This window comes from Aquarana catesbeiana, linkage group LG11 (assembly GCF_042186555.1).
Source record: "Aquarana catesbeiana isolate 2022-GZ linkage group LG11, ASM4218655v1, whole genome shotgun sequence".
Classification (NCBI taxonomy): Eukaryota; Metazoa; Chordata; class Amphibia; order Anura; family Ranidae; genus Aquarana; species Aquarana catesbeiana.
The window spans coordinates 98,307,854-98,327,968 of record NC_133334.1 but is presented as its reverse complement, the minus strand read 5'-3'; the positions used below and the strand labels follow the sequence as shown (position 1 = coordinate 98,327,968).

At 40.6% G+C, this 20,115-nt stretch overlaps 1 protein-coding gene across 5 annotated transcripts in view; it reads left to right on the top strand.

Annotated features, from left to right (window-relative positions):
• LOC141112209 (mucin-5AC-like) overlaps nt 1-20,115 on the top strand; it is a 251,901-nt gene that overhangs the window by 122,957 nt on the left and 108,829 nt on the right. For all 5 annotated transcript variants that reach the window (XM_073604809.1, XM_073604807.1, XM_073604808.1 and 2 more), the window contains 3 exons: nt 50-144; nt 9,563-9,689; nt 16,740-16,995. In XM_073604809.1, coding sequence (XP_073460910.1) covers nt 50-144; nt 9,563-9,689; nt 16,740-16,995 — 478 coding nt within the window. The remainder of the gene's footprint in view (nt 1-49; nt 145-9,562; nt 9,690-16,739; nt 16,996-20,115) is intronic.

Below are 20,115 nucleotides of genomic sequence, written 5' to 3'. Positions count from 1 at the left end.
ATCATGCTTTTTTTTCTCATGTGCAATCAAAAAAAATTGTATTCTGCAGAAAAATATGCAATGCATTGGTGCGGTCTTCTTACATCTGAAACTGGACCTTTCACTGAGTGCCACAGCTTGGAAAGCCCTCTTACTTATCATGCGGTAATACCCCTATATAATATTGTATCAAGCTTATGTACAAGAATGTTATATGAGGCTGGGGAAAATTCCTACAAGTCAAACAAAATAAGACTCTGTAAAGGAACCCATAGACATGAGATGTTTGATACCGATTTGACAATTCCAGAAATTCTCATGTCTCTGGGTGTCAATGCACTTTATCAGACATGACTGAGGGACCTGCAGAATGCAGAGGCTCTGATTATCTATCTAAGGATTTACCCCCTTTGTGACCAGAGCAATTTTTGTGATACAGCACTGCGTCGCTTTAACTAACAATTGCGCAGTCGTGCGATGCTGCACCCAAACAAAATTTATGTCTTTTTTTTCCCACAAATAGAGCTTTCTTTTGGTGGTATTTGATCATCTCTGTGGTTTTTATTTTTTGTGCTATAAACAAAAAAAGAGCAACAATTTTGAAAAACACGATATTTTGTACTTTTTGCTATAATAAACATCCCCAATTTTTTTTTAAAAAAAGCTTTTTTTCGTAGTTTAGGCCGATATGTATTCTTCTACATATTTTTGGTAATAAAAATCGCAAAAAGTGTATATTGATTGGTTTGCGCAAAAGTTATAGCGTCTACAAAATAGGGGATAGATTTGTGGCATTTTTATTATTATTTATTTTTTTTTACTAGTAATGGCGGCGATATGCGATTTTTATTGAGACTGCGGTATTGCGGCGGACACATCGGACACTTTTGACACATTTTTGGGTCGATTGACAATTATATAGCGATCGGTGTTATAAAAAATGCACTGATTACTGTATAAATGTCACTGGCAGGGAAGGGGTTGACACTAGGGGGCGATCAAGGGGTTAAATGTGTTCCCTGTGTGTGTGTTCTAACTGTAGGGGGAGGAGACTGACTAGAGGGGATGACAGATCGTTGTTCCTAGCTATTAGGAACTCACGATCTGTCACTCCTCTCCTCATAGAACAGGGATGTGTGTGTTTATACACACACATCCCTGTTCTGCCTCTCATGCCCGCGATCGCTCATGGCCAGCGGTCATCGCGACCATAGGCCACAAGCATCGGCACCCCCGTAGTGCAGCGGGCGCCTGTGTGCGCCCCTGCTATCCCACTTAAAGGAGCCGACGTATAGCTACGAGGGCTCGTGGGATCCTGACGACCTGCCTCAGTATAATGACGACGGCTGGTCAGCAACTGGTTAAACACTTCACCAATCCCCCTTCCAAAATGACAAGATGACACATTTTATTTGGAGTGGAATGGCCATAGCAGCCTTTATTACAAACAATTAAATACAACATTCACAAGAAAACAAGTTTAATGCATGTAATACAGTCAATGCATAACAAATAAATCAACCTCAGCTTATGCCTCCTATAAGGTCTTTGAAGGCCTATATACTCACGATTAACCAGTTGTATCTGCCACCCAGTCAAAGGCCCCCAGCTGCAACTACATCAGCTCAGGGACAATTAACCACTTATGTACTACCAGATACAACCTAATTAATACCCCAATGTTACCACCGTATTGCTAGGAAGGGACACCCATACCTCAGATGGGCTCAACCCACAATTTTCCATGGTTAGGATGGGACACACATACCTCAGATGGGCTCAACCCACAATTTTCCATGGTTAGGATGGGACACACATACCTCAGATGGGCTCAACCCACAATTTTCCATGGTTAGGATAGGACACACATACCTCAGATGGGCTCAACCCACAATTTTCCATGGTTAGGATGGGACACACATACCTCAGATGGACTCAACCCACAATTTTCCACAGTTAGGAAGGGACACCCATACCTCAGATGGGCTCAACCCACAATTTTCCATGGTTAGGATGGGACACCCATACCTCAGATGGGCTCAACCCACAATTTTCCACAGATATTTAAACAGCACCACCTTAAAATACCCAATAGACCCCCTGCCTGCTGCTATGACAAGAAAATAAAAGGACCAAGCAATTGAATGGCAAGCTAACAACATAAAACCCAAAAACCCACTACAAATACCCCAGCACCTTGAGAAAGTAGGAGGCTCCCCCCAAACCAAAACAAACAAGGGAGGGTGGGTGGGAGAAAATGGTCTGATGCTGTGATAAGCTCTGACTGAGCTGTGACACGATACCCCTGTTAGCAGAGTATTGAAATCATGCTGGCAGCTTGTTTTATGCAGTAATACGGCTTTACTCTCTTGGAAAAATACCAATGCACGTCTTTACAGAATGGAAAAACATGAACACAGGAACAAGGAGCATCCAAGTACACAGAGAGAGGATAGACAAACATCCTGTTATATCATAGATAACATAACTATACACTATAATACTACAGCGCCACCTGCTGCTTAGACAGGCATAATGCATATGCAGTATATAGTCAGTTTATAAACAACTTTGCTATTGTACTTTTCCACCTCCCCTCCTCTCTACCCACTACAGGACACACCCGCTGCCTTGAACTCTTCGATCTGCCAAGCAGCCTGCATCATATCAAAATCCCCCACTAATACTCTGCCTCTTCTGCAGGCCCCAGTCATGCTGGCCCTCATCCTAGTTTCACTCAGCTCCAGGCCATATACTATGTCAGATGATTGAAAAGTGAATAACAACAGGACCATTGGATGTGTTAAATGTTTTGTAGCAGACAACAATTGTCTTCCTTAAAGTGGAAGTAAACTGACCTATCGTTTTCAGCCAAGGAATCTGCCATCTTGGCCTCTATTTAATCTTCAACTGCCATGATACTGCACATGTGATCAGTTATGACACCAGCCATTGAATGGTTTGACAGTTTGGTTGAGAGCACAACCAATGTGACAGTTACATTCCCGGCATGTGCTGGAAATGTAACTGTTTTTTGAAACTGTTAAATCTATGGGTTTACTTACGCTTTAAGATAAACCAACAGTGTGACTCCACCTTCCCCAGCAGATACATATACTGTACCAGGGGTGTCAAACTGGTGGCCCTCCAGCTGTTGCAGAACTACAAGTCCCATCATGCCTCTGCCTGATGGAGTCATGCTTGTAACTGTCAGCCTTGAAATGCCTCATGGGACTTGAAGTTTTGCAACAGCTGGAGGGCCGCCAGTTTGAGACCCTTGCAGTGTAGACAGTCAGAAAGTCCAAGGGGATGTTTTGCCTTGCATCCTAGCTTGCTGTTTAACTCTGTTGTGAATTTAGCTGCAGCAGACAACACAATTTGCACATGCAAGTTAAGAATATGATTGTTAATCTGTAATCTGTGATGACAACAGTGACCCAACAGTGATCCATAATGCATGCATCCATCTAGCTGCAAATTCAATTTAAAGTAATTGTAAAGTCTTGTCTTGTTTTGGTTAAAAATAACAAACTTGTCATACTTACCTGCTTTGTGCAGTGGTCTTGCACAGAGCAGCCTGGTTCTCCTCTTCAGCGCTCCTGGCCCCTCCCTTTTGACGAGAGCCCTCACAGCAAGCAGCTTGCTATGGGGGCACCCGAGCTGCAGCTTCCTGTGTCCATTCATACACAGAGTAGCGCCATGGCTCCACTCCCTCTTTCTCCCCATTGGCTCACTGAATTTGATTGACATCAGGAGCCAATGAGGAGAGAGAGTCTCGGGCAGCGGGGACACTCCTGCAACATCACTGGATCTAGAGGGGGCTCAGGTAAGTATTAGGAAGGCGTTAAGATAAAAAAAAACCTTCTGAGTTTACACCACTTTAAACTCAAAGCAAATGCACTTGACAATGTGAGCACTTTCTTGGATACTGGCCCCTTGTAGAAAGTGATTTTTCCACATCACTTACTTGCTGTGTCAAATTGTCAAATACAAGGACTGCAAGCCTCTCCTGTAAATGCAGCACCCCCCCCCCTCATCTTTGCTCCCAACTTACCTCAGCAGTCGGCAGCAGAGAGGAGGATAGAACTTTTCCGCCAGATCCTGTACTTCTCGGTGCAGCGACAGACAGACTCGTCTTTGCCCTCACCATTGCCGGGACATGGTCATCTCGTGCCCAGGGCACAGTTGGCAAGCTGCACCCCCCCGGCATGTGCCCAAAACATATATGGGTACGTCGCGGTGCCTGTAGCTGCCGCCCCGTCGCAGTATATGTACTGCAGCAGGTTGGCAAGTGGTTAATTATGAATGGTATCTGTAATATGCAGCGATAAGGGGGTTAATGTACTTTCACTGGTCACTGATGCATTAGTTACCAGTGGCAATTAATGAACCCCATTGTGCTGCGTTAGTGGTACCAATGTTAGTGTTTTATAAACCCCTTCAAGCAGCAGCATAAAGGGGTTATTTAACACTGACACTGGCACCACTAATGCAACACAATGGGGTTATTTAACTGCCACTGGTAACTAATGCATCGATGACCAGTGAAAGTACATTAACCCTTTCTTGCTGCATATTACAAATACTATTCATACAGTTGTGCTTATAAGTTTACATACCCTGGCAGAATTTATGATTTCTTGGCCATTTTTCAGAAAATATGAATGATAACACAAAAACATTTCTTTCACTCATGGTTAGTGTTTGGCTGAAGCCATTCATTATCAATCAACTGTGTTTATTCTTTTTAAATCATAATGACAACAGAAACTACCCAAATGACCACAATCAAAAGTTTACATACCTTGGTGATTTTGGCCTGATAACATGCACACAAGTTGATACAAAGGGGTTTGAATGGCTATTAAAGTTAACCATCCTCACCTGTGATCTGTTTTCTTATAATTAGTGTGTGTGTATAAAAGGTCAATGAGTTTCTGGACTCCTGACAGACCCTTGCATCTTTCATCCAGTGCTGCACTGATGTTTCTGGATTCTGAGTCATGGAGAAAGCAAAAGAATTGTCAAAGGATCTGCGGGAAAGGGTAGTTGACCTGTATAAAACAGGAAAGGGATATAAAAAGATATCCAAGGAATTGAGAATGCCAATCAGCAGTGTTCAAACGCTAATCAAGAAGTGGAAAATGAGGGGTTCTGTTGAAACCAAACCACGGTCAGGTAGACCAACTAAAATTTCAGCCACAACTGCCAGGAAAATTGTTCAGGATGCAAAGAAAAACCCACAAATAACTTTAGGTATAATACAGGACTCTCGGAAAACATGTGGTGTGGCTTTTTCAAGATGCACAATAAGGAGGCACTTGAAGAAAGATGTGCTGCATGGTCGAGTTGCCAGAAGAAAGCCATTACTATGCAAATGCCACAAAGTATCCCACTTACAATACACCAAACAGCACAGGGACAAGCCTCAAACCTTCTGGCACAAAGTCATTTGGGGTGATGAGACCAAAATTTAGCTTTTTGGCCACAACCATAAACACTACATTCGGAGAGGACTCAACAAGGCCTATGATGAAAAGTACACCATTCCTACTGTGAAACACGGAGGTGGATCACTGATGTTTTGGGGATGTGTGAGCTACAAAGGCACAGGATATTTGGTCAAAATTGATGGCAAGATGAATGCAGTATGTTATCAAAAAATACTGGAGGAACATTTACATTCATCAGCCAGGAAGCTGTGCATGGGACGTACTTGGACATTCCAACATAACAATGATCTAAAACACAAAGCCAAGTCAACCTGTCATTGGCTACAGCAGAATAAAGTGAAGGTTCTGGAGTATCCATCTCAGTCTCCTGACCTCAATATCATTGAGCCACTCTGGGGAGATCTCAAACGTGAAGTTCATGCAAGACAGCCCAAGAATTTACATGAACTGGAGGCTTTTTGCCAAGAGGAATGGGCATCTGAGAAGATAAAGAGCCTCATCCACAAATACCACAAAAGACTTCAAGCTGTCATTGGTGTTAAAGGGGCAATACACAGTATTAAGAACTGAGGTATGTAAACTTTTGATCAGGATCATTTGGGTAGTTTCTGTTATGATTATGGTTTAAAAAGAGTAAACATAGTTGATTGATAATAAATGACTTCAGTCAAACACTAACCATGAGTGAAAGAAAAGTTTTTGTGTTATTCATATTCTCTAAAAATCATAAATTCTGCTAGGGTATGTAAACTTATGAGCACAACTGTAATTAATTAGCCCCCCCTTAGCTCCCATCCCCCCTCAGAGTTAACTAATTAATCTGCATATGCCTGCTTACTTGTTCGATATACAGCGCAGTTGGTCGCTCCTCTAGGTTGCGCTCAGTGCGCCAGCAGCTCTCTGTGGTCCCCTTCATCCCGCCTCCCGCCCAGCTCGGGGACTTCACACTTTGCCAGGACTAGGAAGCGCCTGTCAGGTGGAGATTACTGCGATGCTCTGCCTGACAGGGAAGTGAAGGGGTGGTTCCAGACTCGTTCCGGGTGCAGGAGCGCAATCGGCACATCGTTGCAGGTAGCTCTGGCTCTACCGTATTGTAGCATGGCCGCCAGTAATCGGTCACACTGTGCTTGATGACCAGCAAGGTTTTAGCAGCACACTACAGACGATTCACCTGTGCCCCCCTTCCTCCAGGAAATTGTGCCTCCCAGGGCATCCGCCCCTGCCTTCATCTCAGCAGTCAGCAACAGAGAGATCAGAAATCCTCCTACATATCCTGCGCCTCTCTGTGCAGTCACATCACTCCTTTTCCTTTGCCTCCCCTGGTCTCTGCATTTAGCAAACTCTGGCAGCTGACTCTCAAGCCCATCTCTGGTCCTCCTCCAGACCTTGCATGTTCTGATTCCCAGCTTCTCCCCCTCATCCTCCCAGCAGTAGCACAAGGTTGGGTTGTTTTGGACATCTAGTCCCTTTGAGGACAAAAATAATGCTAATTTGGCCCAGGAGGAAATTAAATTTGACTCTCTGCTCTAAACAGTAGTCATTAGATAGATAGGAATGAGAGAGGAGACATGAATTACACTTGCTGCTTTGGCTAGAGGCTAGTACCCACTATAAATTACATGCTTTGTTCATTTTTCCTTTCAGAGGTTTACAACAACTTTAAAGGGCAAACAGTGCCTTGAAAAAGTATTCATACTCCTTGAAATTTTCCACATTTTGTCATGTTACAACCAAAAACGTAAATGTAATTTATTGGGATTGTATGTGATAGACCAAAACAAAGTGGCACATAACTGTGAACTGAAAGGAAAATGATAAATGGTTTTCAAAATGTTTTACAAATAAATATGTGAAAAGTGTGGTGTGTATTTGTATTCAGCCCCCTGAGTCAATACTTTGTAGAACCACCTTTCGCTGTAATTACAGCTGCAAGTCTTTTGGGGGATGTCTCTACCAGCTTTGCACATCTAGAGAGTGACATTTTTGCCCATTCTTCTTTGCAAAATAGCTCAAGCTCTGTCAGATTGGATGGAGAGCGTCTGTGAACAGCAATTTTCAGGTCTTGCCACAGATTCTCAATTTGATTTAGGTCTGGACTTTGTCTGGACCATTCTAACACACAAATATGCTTTGATCTAAACCATTCCATTGTAGCTCTGGCTGTATGTTTAGGGTCGTTGTCCCACTGGAAGGTGAACCTCCGCCCCAGTCTCAAGTTTTTTGCAGACTCTAACACGTTTTCTCCTAAGAGTGCCCTGTATTTGGCTCCATCCATCTTCCCATCAACTCTGACCAGCTTCCCTGTCCATGCTGAAGAAAAGCATCCCCACAACATGATGCTGCCACCACCATGTTTCTCAGTGGGTGGTGATATGTTCAGGGTGATGTACAGTGTTAGTTTTAACACATAGCGTTTTGCTTTTAGGCCAAAAAGTTAAATTTTGGTCTCATGTGACCAGAGCACCTTCTTCCACATGTTTGCTGTGTCCCCCACATGGCTTCTCGTAAACTACAAACGGGACTTCTTATGGCTTTCTTTCAACATTGGCTTTCTTCTTGCCACTCCTCCATAAAGGACAGATTTGTGGAGTGCATGACTAATAGTTGTCCTGTGGACAGATTCTCCCACCTGAGCTGTGGGTCTCTGCAGCTCCTCCAGAGTTACCATGGGCCTCTTGGCTGCTTCTCTGATTAATGCTCTCCTTGCCCTGCCTGTCAGTTTAGGTGGACTGCCATGTCTTGGTAGGTTTGCAGTTGTGCCATACCCTTTCCATTTTCAGATGATGAATTGAAGGGTGCTCCGTGAGATGTTCAAAGCTTGAGATATTTTTTATAACCTAACCCTGCTTTACTTCTTCACAACGTTATCCCTGACCTGTCTGGTGTGTTCCTTGGCCTTCATGATGCTGTTTGTTCACTAAGGTTCTAAGGTAACAAACCTCTGAGGGCTTCACAGAACAGCTGTATTTATACTGAGATAAAATTACACCCAGGTGGACTCTATTAATTAGTTGACTTCTGTAGGCAGTAGGTTCCACTAGACAAGTGATGGCGAACCTTGGCACCCCAGATGTTTTGGAACTATGTTTCCCATAATGCTCATGCACTCTGCAGTGTAGTTGAGCATCATGAGAAATGTAGTTTCAAAACATCTGGAGTGCCAAGGTTCACCAAAACTGCACTAGATGTTTGTTAGGGGTATCAGAGTAAAGGGGGCTGAATACAAATGCACGCCACACTTTTCAGATATTTATTTGTAAAAAATTTTGAAAACATTTATCATTTTCCTTCTACTTCACAATTATGTGCCATTTTGTGTTGGTCTCTCACCTAAAATCCCAATTAGATACATTTATGTTTTTTGGTTGTAACATAACAAAATGTGGAAAATTTCAAGGTATATAAATACTTTTTCAAGGCACTGAAGATACCCACCTAGTGTACATTTAATAGGTAGATCTTTTATAGGTTGGACTTGATGGACTTGTGTCTTTTTTCAACCTCACCTACTATGTAACTATGTAATATTTCACTAAATCCTTGGTTGTTTTTACATTTTCCTGTATAATTAAATGTTATTTTTGGGCCATTTGTTTATTTGGGTGATCTGCAAACTAATATTATCAGAATGGAACTTTATTGTTTAGTTTTTTATTTAATATTTATCATTTTATATTATTCTCTTTCAAAAAATCAAACTTATCTGTAAAATGAGTTGTCTGAGAAGTTTTTTTTTTGCTTACCACTAAGCCCTGGTTCACACCAGTGCAACTTGTCATGTGACTTGACAGGTCAAAGTCGCATGACAAGTTGAACCCCATTTGCGGCAATCGAACTGTTCATATTTAAGTTGATGCAACTTGAGTTGCAGCGACTTTGAGAAAAGGTCCTGCAATATTCCTGTGTGATTTCAGTGGAACTTGCATTGACATATATTAATCGAAGTCGCACAGATGTCAGCAAGCCACAGGTGAAATCACACTGACAGGCTTTGAAGTCATGCTGAAGTAGCCCAACTTTGCACTGGTGTGAACCAGGACTTAAAGTGATTCATCCTTCAGGCCTGGCTGCTCTTGTTTTTATTTCACTATGATTTATGCTCTAAATTTGATGGTATATCTTGTGTCTAGAACTGTATGTCAGATACCTGCAGCTGTACGGACAGTGAGGAGTGCATGTGTGCTGCCCTCTCATCTTATGCCTTTGCATGTACTAAGAAAGGAGTCCTTATTACTGACTGGAGAGACAATGTGTGCCGTAAGTATTACACTCATCACTTCTTTTACTTTAACCGTTTGCTGACCGCATAACATATACAGCAGCACGGTGGTTCTCCTGCGCCAGATGACATACTAGGTATGTGATCCGGCACTTCTGGGTAGGGGGCACGTGCATGTGCCACTGGCGACACGGTTATACACAGCAGATGCCGATCAGCGGATGCCAGCCAATAGATGACCAATTGTCAGGAACACACAGGATGTAAACTCTGTCCTGTCATTGGGGAAGTAATATATTTCCTTTCCCCGCAAAGAATGGAATAAAATTTGTTACTTCCCTTAGTAAAAGCATCTCACATAGTACACCAAAAGACTGGCTAGGCACACATTTAACCCTTTGATCGCCCTTGCTGTTTAATTCCTTCCCAGCCAGTGTTATTAGTATAGTGACAGTGCACATATTTAGCACTGATCACTGTATTAATATCATTGGTTCCCAAAAACTGTCAAAAGTGTCAGTTAGTGTCCGATTGTCCGCTGCAATATCACAGTAAGGCTATAAGTCACTGATCGCCACCATTACTAGTAAAAAAAGTACGCAAATAAATAAGAAAAATATACCCTAGTTAGTAGACGCTATAACTTTTGTGCAAACCAATCAATATATGGTTATTGGGATTTTTTTACCCAAAAAATGTAACAGAATACGTATTGGCCGAAATTTATGAAAAAAATTGTTTTTTTTTTTTTTCAGTTTTTTTATTGGACATGTTTTATAGCAGAGTAAAAAATATTGTTTTGTTTTTTTCAAAACTGGCAGTCTTATTTTGTTTATATATACAATAGTTTGTAGGTTCTATAACTTTCACGCAAACCAATCAATAAACATTTATTGGAATTTTTTTATCAAAAACATGCAGCAGAATACTTTTTGGCCAAAATTTATGAATACATTTTATTTTTTAATATCTTTTTTATTGGATATGTTTTCCAGCAGAAGGTAAAAAATATTGGGTTTTAGATACAATTTGCTGTACTACTGAAATAATGCCCCATCCATTTAAACCTTGGGGGGATTAGAAATATTTTTTTTTTCCTGCTGGAGCAAATTGGATGATGCTCTGCAAGGGTTTTTATGCCTTCCTCTGGATCAACTGTAGGTATAGGATGTATGTATGATTTTTTTTTCCTTTTTATTGGTTGAACTAAATAGACTTTTTTCAAGCAGACTAACTATGTAACTGTGTAACAATGTAACCTCTTACCAAAGAAATTACTTAAAGTGGTTCTAAAGCCTTAAGGTTTTCCAACTTAATGAATTATATGCATTTAGGAACCTTCTGTGCTGCAAAATCCCCCTTAGCCCCCCTTATACTTACCTGAGACTGATCCGATCCAGCAATGTGCATTAGAGCAGCGGCTCTATCCGCTGTCTTCATCCTCCATGAGCAAATTGATTGTAAATCAAATGCTGTGCTGAGCGAGCGGGGCCAAGCATCCTACTCTGTGTCAATAGACACAGACAGGGCGGCTCGGCAGCAAGAACACATGGGTGCCCCCATGGAAAGAGGCTTTTCATGGGGACACTTACTGAAGAGATGAAGCCTGGAGTGCTGGTGGCCAGAAGAAGAGGACTGGGGCTGCTCAGTGCAAAACCATTTGCACACAGCAAGTAAGTATGATATGTTTGTTATTTTATTAAAATAGGAAACGAAGGTTTAATGTTGCTTTTTTTTGTTGCACTCGTCTTCGGTCGGGCTCTTAATTGGCACTGATGCAAAGCACTGAGAGATCGCTCTGGGCGGCCATCTCCCGAGTCCCAGATCTTCCTTTACATCCTGCCCCTGCCCAGCCAATACGATTGCTTTTCTTCTCAGCCAATCGCGCTCCTCCTGCTTACTGATTGGCCTTGAGAAGCAGGAAGACACTAGCAAATATTAATTTGCTATTGTCACTCAGCTGGGTGGGCTCGAACCCACCCTTTTTTGAAACCAGTTAGAGCCTCATCTCTCTAATCATGCTCTAATCACATGCTTTAAAACAAAAAAACTCCCATTGAAACCCATGCGTTCCAGCGCCCTGCAAGGATGGGGGGGGGGTGGCGTCCTGCATTATGGTACCCAAAACTTAACTGCATATGCCAGATGAGGTCTTTCTAATGATTTGTACAGCAGCCAAATCTATCCCACTTTTGAAACAAGAAATAATTTTGCTAGCTTTAGAAATTGCAGCTTGGCATTGCATGCTACTATTAAGTCTATCATCCACCAAAACACCCAGATCCGTCAACACCATTGACTCCTCCAGTTGTTCTCCTCTTGGTATGTATGATCCTTGCATGTTTTTAGCCCCCCAGTGCATAACTTTACATTTATCAACATCAAACCTCATTTGCCACAGATTTGCCCTATTAAAAAGTTCATTGAGGTTGGCTTGTAAGTTGGAGACATCCTGTAGGACACAGGGGTGGAAGCCATCTTGTGCAGGTGTTTTATTCACCTTTATGCCCTGTACACATGACTGGTTTTCCCGTCAGAATAAACCCTGAAGGAATTCTGCTCAAGCTATCTTGCATACACACGGTCACACCAAATTCTGACCGTCCAGAACGCGGTGACGTACAACACGTATGACGGGACTAGAAAACGTAAGTTCAATAGCCAGTGCGCCACTGTTTGGGCTCCTTCTGCTAATCTCGTGTTAGTAGAAGTTTGGTGAGAGACGATTCGCGCTTTTCAGCTTTCGTGCTTTTCAGTCCGTTACTGCTCTTCAGTTTGTGCTTGTGGGGTTTGTATCTGTTCTTCAGTGCGTATAGTCAGTTCGTATCTGTTTTTCAGTGCGTTCTTGTCCGCATTAAAAGATCGAAGATTTTGCAGCGTGAGGAATGTGCTATCTCCATTACGAACGCTAGTTTTACCAGACCGAACGCTGCCGTCTCGTACTTGCTTCATAGCATGCTTCGTTTTTGGTGAGTCGGAACAGCATACAGACAAGCGTTTTTTCCGATAGTAATTTTTTCCGTCGGAAAAATATAGAACAAGTTCTCTATCTAAGACCGTCTGAATTTTCGATGGAAAAAGTCCGATGGGGCATACACACGGTCGGAATATACGACGAAGAACTCACATCGGACTCTTTCTATCGGAAATTCTGACCGTGTGTACGCGGTGTTAGGCTGCTTTCACACTTGTGCAGAGAAGCTTACCCAAGTGTTTGGAGAGGGTTAGCTGCACTTTCCCATAGAATTGTATTGTGTCCCACCTCTTTGGTGGTCTTTCTGAAAAACTCCTGCATGTCGCATCTTTGGTGCTCTTTCAGAAAGTGCACCAAATGCACAAGACACAATACAACTCTGGGAAAGTTCAGCTAACTGGCTCCAAACATGGAGGTAAGCTGCAACTACCCCTGCGGTGTGTAAAAAACACTGCAGAAGTGTGAAAGCAGCCATATTTTATCCAAAGATTTATAGACCATATTAATTTTGAACCATTGTGGTTCAGTTAAGGCTGTGTCACAATTGTCCCCATTATGGACTTGGGCACCTCCATTTTCCTTTGTATACACAGAGCTGAAGAAGGTATTTAATGAATTTGCCTTCTCTTTGTCCCCAGTCACCCACTCTAAATTTTTTTACTATTAATATATTTGAAATTTTTGGGGGGGTTTGTCTTACTCTCTTCTTCAATCTGTCATTCATTTAGAATTTTTGCAGCCTTGATTTCCTTTTGACATATCCTGTTATATTCTTTGTAACATTTAACCACTTCAGCCCTGGAAGGATTTACCTCCTTAATGACCAGGCCATTTTTTGTGATATGGCACTGTATCGCTTTGACTGACAAATGCACATGCACCGCTGTTCCCAAACAAAATTGATGTCCTTTTTTTCCCAGAAATAGAGCTTTTTTTTGGTGGTATTTAATCACCTCTGTGGTTTTTATTGTTTGCGCTATTAACAAAAAAGGACCGACAATTTTGAAAAAAACTCTATATTTTTTACTTTTTGCTATAAGACATATCCAAAAATATTTTTGAAAAAACTAATTTTTTCATCAGTTTAGGCCAATATGTATTCTTCTACATATTTTTGGTTAAAAAAAATTGCAATAAGTGTATATTGATTGGTTTGCGCAAAAGTTATAGCGTCTACAAAATAGGGGATAGATTTATGGTATTTTTATTATTTATTTATTTTTTACTAACAATGGAGGCAATCTGCGTTTTTTAGCGGGACTGCGACATTGCGCCGGACAGATCGGACACTTTTGACACTTTTTTGGGACCATTGACATTTATACAGCATTTAGAGCTAAAAATAGCCACTGATTACTGTATAAATGTCACTGGCAGGGAAGGGGTTAACACTAGGGGGCGATCAAGGGGTTAAATATATTCCCTAGGGAGTGATTCTAACTGTTGGGCCAGTATACTGACTGGAAGAATAGAGAGATCGCTGTTCCTAATCACTAGGAACTGCAGATCTCTCTCCTCTCCCTGACAGAACGGGGATCTGTCTGTTTACATTGACAGCTCCCCTGTTCTGTCTCTCTCAAGAGCTATCGCTGGTGCTCGGCGGACATCGCGGCCACCGGCCACGCACTTAGGCTCCTATGTCATGTGCCTCTGGCGGCACCTGTGCACCTACTATGTCTATTTAAAGGGCCGCGCCGCCGTACAGCTACACCAATTTGCCCAGGAGAGCCAACCTGCCTCCGTATAATGACGACGGCTGGTTGGCTAGTGGTTAAATGTTCCTTCATTTTTGTATATTTTTTTGCTCTTTTCTTATTATTTATATTTTTTTGGACGTGAGCCACATAGTTTTTATTTAAAACTATTTTAAACCTATTGCCTGAGGGAAAATATTTTGCAGTGTGTTTGCATACAGTCGATTTGATGCATTCCCATTTCTGTTCTTTGTTCATGATAATATTCCCTCCAAGTCCAATGCCCTGTACACACGATCGGATTTTCCGACTGAAAAAGTGCGATCGGATTGTGTTGTCGGAAATTCCAATTGTGTGTGGGCTCCATCAGACTTTTTCCGTCGGAATTTCCGACACACAAAGTTTGAGAGCAGGCTATAAAATTTTCCGACAACAAAATCCAATCGGTTAAATTCCGATCGTGTGTACACAAATCTGATGCACAAAGTGCCACGCATGCTCAGAATAAATTAAAAGACGAAAGCTATTGACTACTGCCCCGTTTATAGTCCCGACGTACGTGTTTTACGTCACCGTGGTCAGAACGATCAGATTTTCTGACAACTTTGTGTGACCGTGTGTATGTAAGACAAGTTTGAGCCAACATCCGTCGGAAAAAATCCTAGGATTTTGTTGTCGGTATGTCCGATCAATGTTCGACCGTGTGTACGGGGCATTAGGCTTCATGTACACAGGACGCTTTAAAACCTCTCCTGAATGCTGGAATTTTGACAGCTAGTAACCGACGGTTAAAAACATCAGTTTTGGCACTTTTAGGCTTCATGTACATGGGATGTTGTTCAACTTCTCCTAAATGATTTAACTTGACAGCTAGAAACCGGCATCTAAAAATGTCCGTTTAGCCGCATTTACATGCCGCGTTTAGCGCCATTTAGCCGCGTTTGCGTCTAGAAGTGTTTTTTTTTTGGTTAGAATGAAAAATGTCTGTAAACGAAATGCTGCTAAACGTGAGTTACCGCATTTAACCGTGCTTAGAAGCGCTTGGCGCTTGAAATGTCTCTAAACACAGCTTCTGAACCCATTCTTTTGCGTTCCAAAAAAAGCCTTTAAACTCAACTACCTGGAAACGACTGTAAACAACTCTGTGTACATATACTGATAAGATAACATAGAGGAGAGTTCAGGAGCAGTTGAAAAAAATGCCCAACTGCTCCTAAATGTCCATTTAGAAGCAGCAGTGTACATGAGGCCACATGGCGTGTTTATGCATGTTTAGCGGCGTTTATGAGCGTTTGCGTTTAGAAGCGTTTTTTTACAGATAACCTCAGTAGACGCTCCCAAATGCCCACAATGCAGGAAAAACAATATTATTAACTATTTCAGCCATTCTGTGATAGAAATCTCTCTCTCTATCTCTATCCCCCCCTCCCCTGCAGGCAACAACAAGAGTTCTGGAAAGTCTGTCTTAAAAAAATTCTTCCCCATTGAAAACGCCTATAAACAAAAACAGTTATAAACGCGGGTTACAGCGTTTAGATGTGTTTAAACGCTGTTACAAGCACTTGATGTTTCAAATGCCAGTAAGCTAGCATCCTGAATGCTGCTTTCAAAAAAAATGCTTCTAACCTCAACTGCTTCTAAACTACTATAAAAGACTGAGTGTACATATAACATTGAGGAGAGTTCAGGGGCTGCTGAAAAAAAAAAGCCCAAATGCTCCTAAACGTCCGTTTACCCGCTGCAGTGTACATGAGGCCTAATGCTTTATGTACATGGGACATTTAACAACCTCTCCTGAATGATTTAACTTAAAAGTTAATATAGTAAATGACATTTAAAACGTCCGTTTTGCCACGTTTACATGACGCGTTTAGCAGCATTTTTTCCCCGCGTTTGCATTTAGAAGCGTTTAAAAAGAATTAAAAAAAAAAAAATATATATATATATATATATATATATATATATATATATGTTTTTTTTCTTCCAAATAGCCAAAAATGGAAAACGCCACCACCAAAAAGTTACCACGTTTTGACATGTTTAGAAGCTTTAAAAAAAAAAAAAATTCTTCCAAATAACCAAAAATGAAAAACGTCTGTAAACAAAATGCGGCTAAACGCCAGTTACCGTGTTTAACCGCGTTTGACACTTGCAATGCCTATAAACTCAGCTTCTGAACCCATTTTTTTCGGGCGTTCCAAAAAATGCCTCTAAACTCAACTGCCTAGAAATGTCTATAAACGAATCCGTGCACATGTACTGATAAGATTACGTAGAGGAGAGTTCAGGGGCAGTTGAAAAAAAAAACACGCAACTGCTCCTAAATGTCCATTTACCAACAGCAGTGTACATGAGGCCTAAATGTTAAAAATGTGTAGCGTTATTGTATTATCATTCATTCTATCTGTTGCCTTTTCCAGAAAACTACACACAGAGCTGCAAAGCATCCCAGATATTCCGCTATCATGTCAATGAGCTCCAGCCTACATGCCGATCCCTGAGTGAGGCAGATGCTACAAGATACACTGAGCTCGATCCTGTGGATGGCTGTGTGTGCAGAGATGGCACCTATATGAATGACAATGGAGACTGTGTAGAGGCCAGTTCCTGCCCCTGTTATTACCAAGGAAATGTCATGCAGTCTGGAGAAATGATCGAGGAAAATGGGGTAGCTTGGTAAGAATTTTTATAAATAAATACTTAATTTAACTACAGAGATTTAAAATGGAATTACGACTCCCCTTTAAAAAATATGTGCTGCAGCACCTAACTATAAGTTCATTTGCACTTACAGTTTCTTCTCTTGGTCCCCCATGCAAAGTCCCACAAATACTTGCTGATAGGGTTGCCTCCTTTTCTTCAAGTCAAACCTGAACACTTCGGCGTCGCACAGCAATTGTTTTCCATAGTATGCATAGATAAACAATGCATAAATGTTGCTATTAAATAACATTTCTAATTATATGAAGTTAATCACAAGAGTACCCCTTTACATCAGAGTCCACAGAGTTCGCCTTTTACATCTGAATCTGCAGAGCTCCCCTTTTACTGAACTCGCAGAGTTCCTTTTCACTATAAGACTCTGATGGGAGAACTCTGGGGACCCTAACATAAGGGATGCTCTGGTGTACGAAGAGGACTCTGATGTAAAGGGGAGCACTGTGGCCTCTGGTGTAAAGGGGAGCTCTGATGTAATGAGTTCTCTGAGAACCCTGATTTACCTTAGTGTACTAACTTAGAGGCAGGAGAGAGAAGGGGGGAGGGGGAGACTTAGTCCGGTCTGAATAATGCGTCCAGGTCTCAGACAGTCTGAAACCCGGATGCATGATTCCAAACCCAAACTGACCGGATGAAGCCCGAACAGGTGGCTACTTGGTCCCCCATGCACAGTCCCACAAATACTTGCTGACCTAGCAGTGAAATCCACCCGCAGCTTCCTGTGATGGTGTGGCAATGACGCTGCATGGCTCCTAGATTCAGAGCAGAATCTCTATTATAGGCTGTCTGCTTGCAATACAGTGGGATGAGAAAATGCTGCAGTGGATGGGCCTTTTAGCATTGTCACTGCTGTTTTACAAACCTGTAGCTTGTCAATCTGTACCCAGCCACACTTAGTCCTGCCTAGACATGTGCAAAACGAAAAAAAAATTGTTTTGTTTCGTTATTTACATAAATTTGTTTAGTTAAATTTGTTTAAAGGGTTTGTTAACCCATCTATACAAAACTATGTCAGCCCCTCTATTAGCACATGTCAGTAGGGAGGGTTGTAAATACCTAATTTCAGCTGTCTTCAGGCCGGTCACGTGGCTCGCGGCCGCTTTACAGCTCTGATGGATGCTTTCTGCGGGAGGGGCTGTGATCTCCCTTTGACGTCAGCCGGGGAGATCACGTGGCTGCTCGTCTCCTCTGCAGAAGTCGTGTATTGGAGCTGTAAAGCTGCCGCGAGTCACGTGACCGGCCTGAAGACAGCTCATATTAGGTATTTAGACTGCTCGTTTTTGAAAACTACCGACATAATGTGCTATGCTAGCCTCTAATAGAGAGGCTGACAGTGAAAACTTTGGGATTTTATTTTACAAGAATATCGGTGGGGGGGGCGGGGCCGGCCCGGAGACAGACACAGAGGGGGAAGGAAGGAGGGGGCTAGGGGGGAGATAAGAGAGCAGAGGGGACAGATAGGTATGATGCAGGGACGCAATCAGACCACGGTGATCTGGGCGGAGTAGCCCTGATTTTCATGGTCTGCTAAGAGAGGGCATACAGGAAGTGGCAAGTTCAGGGTTTTTTTACAGTTTAGAGGGGGCAGATTACACAGCACAAGCACTGTGTGGTGTAATCTCCTTTAAGGGACCAGGATCTGGATTTTTTGGGGGGGTTAACATACACTTTAATCCGTTTAATTTGTTTTCAGAATTTGTTTTGTTTATTCGTGTTGGAATCGATTCGAATAGTTTTCCAATTTCCAAAGAGCATCAAATAGAATAGAAAACAAAGGAATAGAATAGAAAAAATATAAGAATATAACAGAAAATAAAAGAATAGAATATAATAGAGTAAAACAGAACAAAATAGGATGGAAAATAAAAGAACAGAATAGAATGGGATACAAGAGAATATAAGGAAATAGAGTATAATTAAAAAGAATAGAATTAAATAAAAAGATTATAACCATCTTCTGAAATTTGAATAGAATACTAAAGAATTGAATAAGAAAAACAATAAAATAAAACAGAATACAAATAATATAACCATTTTCCAAAATTTAAATAGAATAAATTTGAATAAAATAGAAAAGAAAAGAATAGAGTAGAATAGAATAGAAAATAACACTATAGTATAGAAAAAACCTGAATAGAATAGAATGAATATAACCATCTTCCTATTTTAATCTATTTTTTTCTATTCTAATTCGAATGAATTCTATTTAAATTTTGGGAAATGGTTATATTGTTTCTATTCTATTTTATTCTATTGTTTTTTTAATTGTATTATTTTTCTATTTGTTTGTTCTATTCTATTATTTTCTATTCTATTCTTTTCTATTCAAATTTATTCTATTCGAAATTCAAATTTCGGAAGATGATTATATTCTTTTTATTCTATTCTGTTGTTTTTTTCTATACTATTCTGGTTTTTTTGTATTCTATTCTAATCTATTCTTTTCTATTCTATTCAAATTCAAATTGATTCTATTTGAATTTTGGGAAATGATTATATTCTTTCTATTCTATGCTATTTTTTTTATTGTATTCTTTTTCAATTTGTTTATTCTATTCTATTCTTTTCTATACTATTCTGTTTTTTGTATTCTATTCTAATCTATTCTTTTCTATTCTATTCAAATTCGAATTGATTCTTTTTTGAATTTAGGGAAATGGTTACATTCTTTCTATTCTATTATACTGTTTTTTAAAATTCTTTTCTTTTCTATTCTATTATAGTCTATTCTATTGTTTTTTTAATTTTATTTATTTTTTCTATTTGTTTGTTCTATTTTGTTTCGAAATTCGGAAGATGGTTGTATTCTTTCTATTCTATTCCATTGTATTCTATTCTGTTGTTTTTTTCTATACTATTATGTTATTTTCTATTCTAATCTATTATTTTCTATTCAAATTCGAATTGATTCTTTTTTGAATTTTGGGAAATGGTTATATTCTTTCTATTCTATTTTTTAAAATTATTTTATTTTCTATTCTATTATAGTCTATTCTATTCTATTTTTTTCTATTCTATTCTTTTCTATTCTATTCTTTTCTTATGTATTCAAATTCAAACTTATTCTATTTGAAATTT